Source organism: Egretta garzetta, unplaced genomic scaffold (assembly GCF_000687185.1).
Source record: "Egretta garzetta isolate BGI_Z169 unplaced genomic scaffold, ASM68718v1 scaffold332, whole genome shotgun sequence".
Taxonomy (NCBI): Eukaryota; Metazoa; Chordata; class Aves; order Pelecaniformes; family Ardeidae; genus Egretta; species Egretta garzetta.
In genome coordinates, this window is record NW_009258879.1 from 810,168 (window position 1) to 822,152 (window position 11,985).

Genomic DNA, 11,985 nt, shown 5'->3' on the forward strand with positions numbered 1-11,985 from the left:
GTGTTCCACAGTCATTAAGAGAGTGAGAGCCTCAGAGGAGAGCCCCAAGATAGTTTGCTGGGCATCCATTTTCCTCCTTCCCGCAGCGGTTTGTCAAGGGAGGAGCAGCCTTGCCACGTGTACCTGGTGGCTGTGTTGGTTGTGGAGCTGCTGGTGAGCCTGTTGAGAAAACCAGGTGGCAGACGTAAGGCTGGCAGGATGGGGCAGAGCGGTCCTGCTGTCGCCGAGTGATGGTGGAGCTGTGACGGGGCAGTCTGGGTGGAGTAATGGCCTCCATGGCATTGATCCTTGAGCAGCATTGGAAGGATTGGGGTGACGGTGGCCAGGCCAGTGAATAAGGCAGTGGTGAGATTGTCAAAGGCTGGAGGATTTGCACGTCCGATTTAAGAGGGATCGGTATCCAAATCCTTTAGGTTTTGAAAGCCGTTCATAGATTAAGGTTGGTACAATGCTATCCAGAACCGTTTGGTCTGTTCCAGAGGCATAACTGCATCCTCCAGCCAAGCCTGTCTTCTCAGGCTTTCACCCACCACCGCCGAGATCTCCCCTCAGCTCTCTGAGCTGTTGCCTTAAATGCAAAAACGCACTGGGCTGGAAGCTGTGAAGGAAAACCAATTAATAACATCCTCATCGTCAGGAAAGGTTTAATATCTCCACGACAAACTGGGATTTTGTAGGTAGGGCTGTAGCACGTCTCAGCGTGATGCTGTGTACCAGAGTACCTTATTGCTGGCACCGTGCTTAGTGTTCCCATCCCCCACATGGGAGGGTTTGCTGAGCTGTGGGAAGTTTTGGGTTTCCACTGGGTTAGTGAAAACCACTCGTGCTAGTCCAACTCGATAGTAATGCTGGAAATAACACCTCTTCTCTGGGCAGGTGAAGATCCCCTTGCTGATGATCAAAACGAACGTGACATTAATTCAGTGGCTGGAGTCTTGAAGCTGTATTTCCGAGGACTGGAAAACCCCCTCTTTCCTAAGGAAAGGTTTCAAGATTTGATATCTACTATAAGTAAGTACACGCGACGGCTCTTCTCAGAGAATAGGGTGGGACAAGAGGAGCAGTAGGCGGGGTGGCAGGTACCTCTGAGTTTTGCAAATAGAAGTTTATGCTGTAAGAAGGGCTATAGGTCTGCTGTGGAAGTTGCTGGGAAAAGACACTACGAGTGTGTGTTGGCAGCGCTGGAGGCGAGGGAGAGGGAAAACCTCTTGCTATGGCTCTTTCAAATTCTTCCTAGCACCACGTATCAAGTGGCCATGGCTCCTGAGACGCAAAGGGGTTTTGCTGCTTTAGCTCCGTGTCTTCTGCTAGTGAAGGTCAATAACTCTTGGCTACTCACAAAGCTTCTCCGAGCCCTGAGGTCTGCAGAATTGCTTTCAACCTTGCTCGCTCAGCTGTTCCCCAGGTGGTTGCTCTGTACATTTCCCACCCCAAAGAGAACCAGAAAGTGCTTTGGGATGTGAGCAGAGGTAGAAGCTGAGGGATTTTAATCGTGAAGGGATTGATGTTGGGGAGAGCCTGGTTGCTTCTTGTTCTGTCCTGAATTCTCCTCCCAGCTCCACTTGTTCCTCTGCAACTGAAGAAGCAGATATCCCAGCTGGGGTTTATTTCTCTCCGTACCTTGTAGTGATGACATTTATGTATTGGCCAGTCGTGGGAATTACTCCCCTGGGGGAAAGAAAGAAGGCAGAATGAATCTGATGTTTCGGAGATGACGGAGGAGCGCGTGGCACGCTTTGGCTGCAGGACGACTTCATTTCACAGGAGAGGTGTTGGGGTTTGCGTGCCTTGGTACATGGGCAGCTTCAGGGGGACTGGCTGCTGAACGCGTGCCAAATCCTTCATTTGGCTTTCACTGCTCGTGGCTCCTTCTAACGTTAACGTGCATAACTGCTAGAGCCTTAGCGATGTCCAGACAGACAGATGATAGCTAGAGGGGAACGACACAGGGATGGGCTTGTTCCAGAAGGAGAAGAATTTCCTCTTATTTCTCAAGAACAGTTGTTTGATGTGGTAGCTTTAGGAAATGCACTGTTGCCTTTCAGTTTTGATGTGTAAGGCAGCGCGGTGTGCCGGTAACACAGCAACGGGAGCTGTTTCTGCTCCGGCTCCGTGCCCCGGACGGGGAGGTTTGGCCTGGCTCGCAGCGCTCGCTCCGGCTGCCCTCCCCGAGGGGCTCGCAGCAGGCAGAGCGGGCAGCCTGGGAGGGCACAGCCCCCAGAGAAGGGGGCCAGCCCCCTTCGGTGCCAGGGACTGTGCCCGCTGCTCGGTGATGTGACCGTGTGCCTGCAGATCGGCTTGTGCTTCAGAACCATCCCTAATTAACGCCAATTTGCACAGTTTATTAAGCTTTGGGGAGCTTTTAATTGCAAACACCATCTGTTAATTTTCTGGATAGTATTCTCTTCTCCCTTTCTTTATTTTTTTCTCATTTTAGCAAGAATCTTCCTTTCCTCATCTTTCTTTTCTTGCCGCCATTGCTCACGTTCCGTTAAGGATAGATATAAAATGAACTCAAGTGCCTTGTCCTCATTAAAAAGCTGACTTTAAGCGTATCTGATCTTCTGCTGCATAAATACAGGCTGTGTAATAGGTGCCCCAACCGAAACAGATTGGAGAAACGTTCTTGCTTTGGGAACCGCTGCTCGGCCGCACGCCCCCCTCGCTGTAGGATGTTCTGTCTCACCGTGTAACTGGGGCGGAAAGGTTGAAGGCAGCCGAGGGGGCTGGGCTCTCCCCCACAGCGCGTGGCGAAGCCCCCCGTTTCCCTCGGTGGCTGGTAAGGCGTTCCGAGCGGGCCTTGGGCAGCAGGGCTGCTGCCCCGGCGGGGTTGCCTGATGAGGACCCAGAATTTACATGGAAGCGCTCCTCAAATGCACGTGAGAAATACATGGGTAGAAAAGGCGCTGTGTTTGCAGAGGCTCGGTCGGGGCTGTGCCTGGGTTGTCAAGTGATCGATGATTACTCCGTTAATTCCTCAGGATTGCAGCCAGTTGAAACATTTCTGCTAAGTGAAAAAGGCAAGAGCTTCAAGCCAGTTTGTTCCTTGGGGCTTCACAGCGGATAGCTTTTGTTGTAGGGTATTGTCCAGCTCTTACATGCCTGATTATTTTTTTTCTTTAACAAATGTCCTCTTAAATGAAACCAAACTGAAGAAGCAGAGAACCCAGTAAGCAATAACAGGGGATAAACACGTTCCTCAGAAGGAAAAATTGCCAAAATGAAATAGTATAGAGATTTCGGTCTTTGGACTGAAGCCAAATTTTGCTCAGAATTTTTGAACAAACGGCAGCCCAGTGACACGTTGTCAGCGAACTTGGTTACGATTAGCAAACGTCGGAGTTTGAGCCAGCACAGTCAAGTAAGCATCCCTCCACTGATGCGGCTTATTCTGTGCATCCGGGGCTGGCTGCTCTCAGGAGGACTTTGGTGCTCTTGTCTGCTTTCTGTAAAATAAAAGCCACGGGATTAGCTGCCTACATAATGTATTGAACAGATACTTGCTTAAAAAACACCTGAGCAGCTCTAGGGGCTGGAATGTGCTGCCAGGTGCTGCAGGAGCGGCGCTGAGCCCCTCGGCGGGTCGGAGCTGGAGCGGGGCTCCGGCAGCTCTGCGGGCGAAGGATGCTGCTGCGCGGGGTCCCTGGCGAGTGGGCTGGCACCGAGGGCAGGGTGGCTCTGAGTCCTTCCCGCCGAAGGAAGCTGGTTTCTGGTGGCAGCTCCGGGCTCTGCGCCCTGCTGGGGAGGGAGGTGAATCCGAAAGTGCTGGCTCAGAACCGGCTCAGATTAAGTCCCCGTTAAGACCAGCGGGAGGCCGGAGCAGAAGGGCTCAGAAGGACCTGATGGCTGAACCGTAAGAGTAACATGAATAAAAACCTCATTTAGAAATCTGCACTGGAAAACCAAGCAGTGCTCTGTTTTCCAGTGCCGTATTGACTAGAGCTTTTGAGAAGTGGAGTAGTTGTTGAGGAATGGACTAAAGAATGTGTGAACGGTTATTTTAATAATAAAACCATGGAAATGTCAGTATTTGCTGGTTATACTGAACCTGAATACGCATGAATTCACCCATGGAAGAGCACTATGCCAAACCAGTGGATCAAGCCTGGAAGCGGGCTCTCGTTTTCCTTGCCTAGTGGGCTACTAAATCTGGGACAAGTCCTTCTGGTGCCGTGTTGTCTGGTGATGAGAAGGTTTAAAGATGTGCTTTCTATCCATGTGTTCCAGAAATTGAGAACCCCACCGAGAGAGTGCACCAGATCCAGCAAATCATCATCACTCTGCCCCGGGCTGTCATCGTTGTCATGAGATACCTTTTTGCTTTCCTTAATCAGTGAGTCTTTTTTTTTTTTTCCTCTGCCACTGAGTTTCTCCTTGCCCTCCTTTTTTCCAGAGCAGGGCTTCCCTTGTTGCATGAGTCCTTTGGTATTGCCACGGAGAGTGGTATTTTGCTCCTCCTCAGCTGTGCCATGCCATGGCTGTGTGTCCGGGGAAGACGTACAGCTCGGTGATGATGGCTTTCTTGGGCGGTGGGGGTTTGTTGGTGAGAGCAAACGGGGGAAGTCGGCACCGCACCTTCCTAATGCTTGTGCTCGCAGCTTGTCGCAGTACAGCGATGAGAACATGATGGATCCCTACAACCTGGCCATCTGCTTTGGGCCCACGCTCATGCACATTCCAGATGGGCAGGATCCGGTGTCCTGCCAGGCCCATGTCAATGAGGTCATCAAAACCATCATCATTAACCACGAGGGCATCTTCCCCAGCCACAGAGAGCTGGAAGGACCTGTCTACGAGAAGTGCATGACCGGAGGGGAGGAGTACTGGTAAGGACTTCATTGTTTGCAGAGCTCAAAGCCAGATCCCCTTGCTAGGGTGAACCTGTGTCAAATGCAGGGCTTTGGCTTGATTCCTGGCAGGCAGAGAATTGACCCCAGCTCCCACCAGCGTGGGAGAGGGGCTCTTAGGAGCAGATCTCCCAAGAGGATGGGGTGTCGGGAGAGCTTTGGGAAGTTCAGACTTGCTGTTCAGGACAGCCGAGCACGGTGCTGGGGTGAATTTGCCCCTCTGCAGAAGGGGTGAGCCTTTCTGCGTGCATTCCTGTTAAATGTGATGAATTGGGTGTGCAAGTGAGATACATTTTATGTGCTTGTGCTGTTTTACACTGGGTAAGAATACTCTGTACCAGGTGTGGTTCTGAGTTCTAAGTAGCTTCATAAAGCTAGGAGGATTTATCACACCTAACCAATGAGTCTCTGCTTGCATACATCAGGTTTGCTTTTCGTTTTAGCCTTGCTGGTGAAAACAGAATTTCACCGAGGTTTAATTTTCATTTTTCCCATGCTGACTAAGCATTCCGAACCTCAGTAGAAACTTCAGGAGAAAATTGTTTCCAGTGTGAACATTAATATTTATAGAAAGCCTTTTAGCTGCGGATTCACAGAAGCGTGTTCAGAGCAAAACAGAATTTTAGGTCAATTCTAACCTAATTCGTCTTAGGTTGGAATTTTTGAGTGAAGTCCCATGGTTCCATCATAACTGCCTAAGCTGGATGAAATCCCTGAGCCTGCATTAACCCAAACCTTCCAGTTCCTTTGTTTTGTCAGCGTGAGAAGGCAGATGAGTTCGTGTTAGCTGGGGATGGGACCAGCCGTGCGGGATCGCATTGTGTCGTGTCTTTGTGGTGCCCAGTGCGCCCCACTCGGTATTCCCAGGGTGGGAGAACCCCGTAACCCAACTCCCATGTTAGACGAGTAAGTGATATTGCGCATTTGTCTGGAGGATGCTGGAATTCTAAACTGACATTCGGATCCGAGTTTTAACAAACCAGTGTTTATAGCAGACTTGAACTGATCTGTGTGCAAGCTTTAGACAGTCCTGAGACCTCACCTGCCCCGATGCTGGTCACCTGCCAGCACCCTCACTGACGCAAGGGGAGGGTGAAGTACTGAAACTCGTTGTGAATGAACATTTTTACTTGGTGTCAGTTTGTATTTGTTTTGCCAAATATGAGTAAGGTGCACGAGCAACAGACCATAATGTTCTGGGCCTGAAGGTCATGGTGTGAGTGTCTGCTATTCCCAATGCAAGTCCAGAGATGATTTAAAATGACCACCCTGGTCCTACAAAAACTACACCCATAACTCTCTCAAGTGTCACTGGGGCCAGAATTTCCCTCAACAACTTACTTCTGCTAAGTGCCTTGGGAACAGAATCTCATTCTTTCTTTGACAGCACGCTGTATTTCATTTCAGTGACAGCCCGCACAGCGAGCCAGGCACCATCGATGAGGTTGACCATGACAACGGCACGGAGCCACACACCAGCGATGACGGTGAGCACGGACAGAAAGTCGGGTCTGTTAGGAGAGCTGTGCCTGCAGGGAGGCAGCGTGCTCTCCGCTCCTGGTCTGAGCAGGGGCTGGGCAGGCGTCTGGCGCTTCGGTGGGGGACAGCCTTTCTGTGGGCTTGGTAATCTGCATTTTAATTAATGCTGCTTACAGAGTTTCATCACAGGACGTGCATGGACCTTCGCAGTGGTCTGTCTCTGCGGCAGGGTGCAGGGGTTGGTTTTTTGGAGCTGTTCTGTGAGATTCCATGAATCCCATCTATGACTTTTTTTCCCCCCTTGTCATCTGTGCTTACGTGCAGCCACGCGATGGTGAGGACACACTGTGTGAAATGGCTCATGAGATCAGGAGGGGAGATGGGGGGCTGAAGCAGGGGGGAACCACCGCTGTTCCAGCCCTTGGACGGACTGTGGGGAAAACAGTGAGCATCAGTGGCCCTGTTGGGGGTCCTCTGAAGCCAGGGGGGCTTTCAGACGGTTTCGTTATGCTATGGATCATCCCCTCTCAAGCAGCCATCTCCTTGGCAGGAGCTAAACGCCCCTGTATCGGAGCAGCCGCAGCCTGGCTTTCCCTGCAGCCAGTTCCATTTCCTTCGGTGGCGAAGCCCCCGCCGGCTCGTGTCTGCTCGCGTCGGGCCTGTGGAGCTGGCCGGCTCCGGAGGGCGAAGCAGGACGTGTTGTGAGCCAGGACTGCGTGGATGGGTGTGAATCCCTTGCAACTGGGTGCGTCATCAGCGTTCCGTAGCGCCCTGGAGGGGGCTCAGGTCCAGCTTTCTGTAAGCTGGGGTCTGCCTGCACTTCTGTGTAAACGAGCTCGGAGTTTCACACACGGGCTCCCAGTAAAAGCTTTGAAGCTCACGGTGATCACAGAGGGAGGTGTGGAAATGGGGCTGCTGGCAGAGCTGGGCAAGAAGCGGGGTCGCTCCGGGACGCGGTACCAAAGCTGGAGGCAGCGCTGTGCTTCCCGCGCCCCGCAGGCACCGGCAGCTCGGCCACGGGGCGAGACCGGGGGACCCTGCTGGCACTGCTGAAGGGTGACAAACGTGCAGCCCCACCACGCTGCTACCATGCTGCACGGAAGGGCGCCGGGGAGCCGGACACCTCTTCTGCTTTCCGGACGGCCGCTGTTCCCCTGGATGTGTCCTGCCCTGGCAAAGCGCTGCCACCTTCTGAGGCTGGTGGGTGGCGGGAGGGCTCGCCCGGCTGGCTGGCACTGTGGGAGGGGAAGGGCGCAGCCGGGCCGGGCGGCTCAGGACCTGCCTTCAGCTGCAGACAGGAGCCGACAGGACGGGAAGATGGAGAGCAAGCTGCCATTTAGTCAATTTTATGCTTGGGCGGTCACATTAATAGCTCTGATTGGAGTTTCTGGGTGATTAACTGCAGTGCAAGAGTGGAGAAGAGGAGCAGCTTTATTTTGTGAATCCACAGCCTCCTTCTCCTCTCCCTGGCCCCATGCCCCCGCCCTGCTGGGGGACACATTTCATCGGAGCCCTCCCGTTCCTCCAGAGCACTCCCCATGCTGTGGTGCTCCCAAACACCCGGCTGCTCGCATTGGTGGGGATGTGCGTTTTGAACTGGGGAAAATCACTCTGCTGAAGCGACCTGTCCTGTCCCTCGGGAGGCTGCGGAGGGGGCAGGGGTCTGATGCAGCGTTTGCCCTCCTCCGGTGTCTCCTCCTCTGTGTGGGTTTTGTCGCTGAGCAGAGCGATGGGTCGCATCCTGATCGCTGCTGGTGCTGAGCCTGTGGTTAGTGACGAGGCAGGCGGAGCGGAGCAAGTTCCCGTGTTTTAATGAGAACGGGACAGATCTGGAGGAACTGGGCGGATTTGCCCTGTTCAGCTTTGTCGTCGCCTGTCGGGTTTGAAGGGCTTGGGTGTCTGAGACAATCAGGGTGCACGAACTGCTCGCCTGCCGGCTCTGGGGGCGGCGAGAGCTAGCTGGGGGTGCAGCCTGCGTTTCCACCCCAGCTCGGGGCGAAGCCAGGCGGGTGCAGGTCGCTCCTGCCAGGGTGGAGAGGAACGCTGTCGCTGCTTTGCAGTCGCTGCAGCGGTTTCTCTGGGATTCAGCGCTCCCAGCTGGAAGCAGATCTGCAGAGGAGCTGGGCTCCTTCACAGGCTCCTCGGTGCCAGCCAGGCTGCTCTTCGGGAGCACCAGCAGCTCCTGCTGGGATGCCCTTGGCCGGGGGCTCAGAGCTTCCCGGTGTGCTCACCCTCCCAGGGTGAGGTACTGCCTCAGCCCTCTTGAATTTCAGGCCCTGAGCACCCAGTTTGTGAACCCCTGGTGTTTGGTAGAGCTTACATTAGAAAAAGGGGAGGAGCGGTGAGGTAGAGCAGGCCTGCAGATGGCAGGGGCGATGCAGAGCAGCTCCCTGGCCCGAGCCGGTATCATCGCTTCTATGGGGATCCCCATCGTTTCTATGGGGATTCGTTACTCATCAATAATTCAGGCCAAGCTGTCTCCAGGACAAGGAAAGGAAGAGAGGGTAAGCGGGGCTTTGATCACAGGATCTGACACGGCTTGACGAGGTCCCAGGCTGGAGGATAATGGGGTTCTGTAACCAAAGAAATCACTTTATAGGTAGAAAATGGGAGTGCAAGTGATGATGCAGTATGCACGCAGGGAAATTTCAGCTGCTCCCCACCTGGTTTGTAGCTTTTTGTAATGGCTGGTAGTTGGTGAGCCTGTGAGAAATTCCAGGAAGGCTGGAAGAACCAAAAGAATCGATCAGTCTGAAAATAAGACGGTTTGTACTCAGCGTAAGTTGCTCTTGGGAAGCTAGGGCTGGTGAGACGTCTCCTTCCAGGATTTATTGTGCCCTCGTGATGGCTGAACTGAGCCTTTCTCTGTCTGTGCTTCTCTCCTTTGCAGAAGTGGAGCAGATTGAAGCCATAGCAAAGTTTGACTACACTGGACGATCTCCACGAGAGCTCTCCTTCAAGAAAGGGGCCTCGCTCCTCCTGTACCATCGGGCATCAGAAGACTGGTGGGAAGGGAGACATAATGGTGTGGATGGCCTCATACCCCACCAGTACATTGTGGTTCAAGACATGTGAGTACAGTGGCATCTGTTGATCCGGGACATTAAAGTCGCGTACCTGCACAAGGTCCGCTTCAGCCACCTCAAATAGGTGGTCAGATCTTCCGAGGTTTAATGACTTTGGTGACAAACCTGGACCTGTTCACGCCTGCCTCTCCATGCATTGGCTCACATTGTTTCTTGTTCCAGCTGATAAAGCCAAGCACTAAATACTGTCCTTCAGTGTGCCTGCACCCCATCTATCATTGACTCCTCAGAGCGGTACGGCCCCGGCTTAATACTGGCCTTGTCCCCAGTGTGCGTTGACCTGGCGTTGCTCAGTGCCCGCCCGGCCTGTAGGCAGATCCGGGGTCCTTCGCGGATGCCGCTTCTGTGACAAGTACTGTGCCTGGATTAATTACAATGGCAAGTACAGCGCGGGGGGGGTATGGAGATGTGATGTTCGCTTTTTCCAAGCTGCAGGTCCTAGAGGTGGTCCAGCCCTTTGTTAAGGAAGTCTGGAGGTGCTGGAGTGGTGATGTTCAGATCCACGTTGTGGCTGGGCCCTCACTTCTCCTGGGGCAGAGCCCTGTTACTGATGGGGTCTCCTTTTCCTAGGGATGATGCCTTCTCCGACAGCCTGAGCCAGAAGGCGGACAGCGAGGCAAGCAGCGGACCACTGTTGGACGATAAAGCCTCCTCCAAGAACGACATCCAGTCTCCGACGGATCATATTGTGGACTATGGCTTTGGGGGAGTAATGGGCCGGTAGGGAAACTCTCATTTTCCTATGAAGGCAGAGGTGGTCGCTGTCGTGTGCGGGGAGAGGCAGTGCGTGGCGTAGGGCAGGATGGAGGGCAGGCTCCAGTAAGCACTGCAGAATAAAGGAGCATGGAGGGGGTTTTCGTGTGCATTGCTAATGCGGATCTTACCAAGTAAAGAAGGTCCGATGCTGTCCCTTTCTTGGCACTGGCTAAAATGTCTGTCTGCCCTCTTGCCTTAGTCTTCTGGAGCTGAAAGGCTCGAGTTTGGTTCGGTCTGAACTCTGAGCTGCGCGATTGTCTTACAGCATGCAACCAGGCACTTTGATCTGATGGACGGTGACCTAGTCTTGTGATGGATTCTTTGCAGAGTGAGATTGAGGTCTGACGGTGCAGCTATCCCTCGCCGTCGAAGCGGGGGGGACACCCACAGCCCGCCCCGAGGGATGGGTCCTGGCCTAGACACTCCTCCTCGAGCAGCGGCCTGCCCTAGCAGCCCCCACAAAATACCTCTTAACAGGGGCAGGATTGAGAGTCCCGAAAAGCGCAGAATGGCGACATTCGGCAGTGCAGGCAGCATCAATTTCCCAGACAGGAAGGCCTTGTCTGATGGCCACCCGCTGAGATCAACCTGTGGATCGACTAGACACAGTAGTCTCGGAGATCAGAAATCTCTAGAAGCAGAAGCGCTTGCTGAGGTAAGAGGGTTGTGAAGTGGCTCCTGGTGCCCAGGGAGCGAGAGGCTAAAATAAACGTCGCTGGGGTAGCGCCGCAGAGCCCCTTCCATCTCAACACACTTGTGCAGTGCTGTTGTAGCTGCAGTGGTGTAAAGATGAAAACGAGCAGCCGACAGCTTGCCTGCATCTCCAGCTGTACCAGTTGGTCTAATGGAAGGGACGGCCTCCTCCCACACACCTCCTGTGCTCAAAACAGCAGGCAGAAACGTTCGATCCACCACCAAAATGCACTGGCAGCCCTTACCTCCCGCAGGGAGAGAAGCGCATTCTCTTTGTCTGATGCTCCGTAAGGAGCCTAGGAGGAGAAAACTGGATTTGCCAAAGCAGAATTTGACTGATACTCAGTGTTTGGAGAAAGGTTTGATACTGGCTCTTTGTAGGCAGGACCTCAAAACGTTAGACTAATCCCCACGCAATGCCTCCAGCCATGCAAATCATCAGTGTCCCTTAGGCCAGCAGTTCCATGGTCCTTGTGGTCCTCGTTAAATTCACGTTACCTCCAGCGCAGCCGGCAGGTCTCCTTTCTCTACCACTGGCTGGAGGCCCCCAGGTCAGGTATCGGTCAGGTTATCCCAAACCTGTTAGTGTCTCGGAGGACGGTCCTTTCACAGAGCAGGCTGCAGAATTCCCCAGCCTCTCAGGAACCACTCGCTCAGGCACAGACCCCCCCCAAAGTGTCCGACCAGCCGTGGGTTGGCCTGGTTCGGGGCCCAGGAGCGCAGTGGATGGGCTGTTCAGCACCCCCGACTGCAGCGGTTCCCTGGCGGTTTGCTTCGTGCCCTGCTCCGGCGGGAGCCGCAGCCGTGGGACGGTCGGTGATGCCCACCCAGGGCGCAGCTGCTGGGGGGGCTGCTGCCCACCGCCTGGCAGCAGCTCGAGTGCCACCGGGCTTGGCAGGCTGTGGTACGTAGACTCGGCTGCTTTCAGTGGGATAATGACGAATGCAGAAGGGAAGAGCTCTTACTGTCCTGTTTGCTTTTCCACCAGCCACGCTCCTTGTTCTCTTGCTCTGCCGCACGCTACCCAGCTTCTCTGTCCATCAAGAGCTTGCGTCTGGGGTGATGGATGTACAAGGTTACGGTCGTAGCACAGCGCGCGCCCTGAGTGATGGCTCAGGCTGGGC

The 11,985-nt window shown here is 53.9% G+C and overlaps 1 protein-coding gene across 1 annotated transcript in view; it reads left to right on the plus strand.

Annotated features, from left to right (window-relative positions):
* The window catches only part of SRGAP3 (SLIT-ROBO Rho GTPase activating protein 3), a 96,287-nt gene that overhangs the window by 57,099 nt on the left and 27,203 nt on the right, over positions 1-11,985 (plus strand). Inside the window, exons 16-22 of the mRNA XM_035889464.1 lie at positions 877-1,011; positions 4,228-4,333; positions 4,599-4,826; positions 6,255-6,334; positions 9,217-9,397; positions 9,983-10,132; positions 10,496-10,823. Of these exons, the coding sequence (XP_035745357.1) occupies positions 877-1,011; positions 4,228-4,333; positions 4,599-4,826; positions 6,255-6,334; positions 9,217-9,397; positions 9,983-10,132; positions 10,496-10,823 (1,208 nt within the window). The remainder of the gene's footprint in view (positions 1-876; positions 1,012-4,227; positions 4,334-4,598; positions 4,827-6,254; positions 6,335-9,216; positions 9,398-9,982; positions 10,133-10,495; positions 10,824-11,985) is intronic.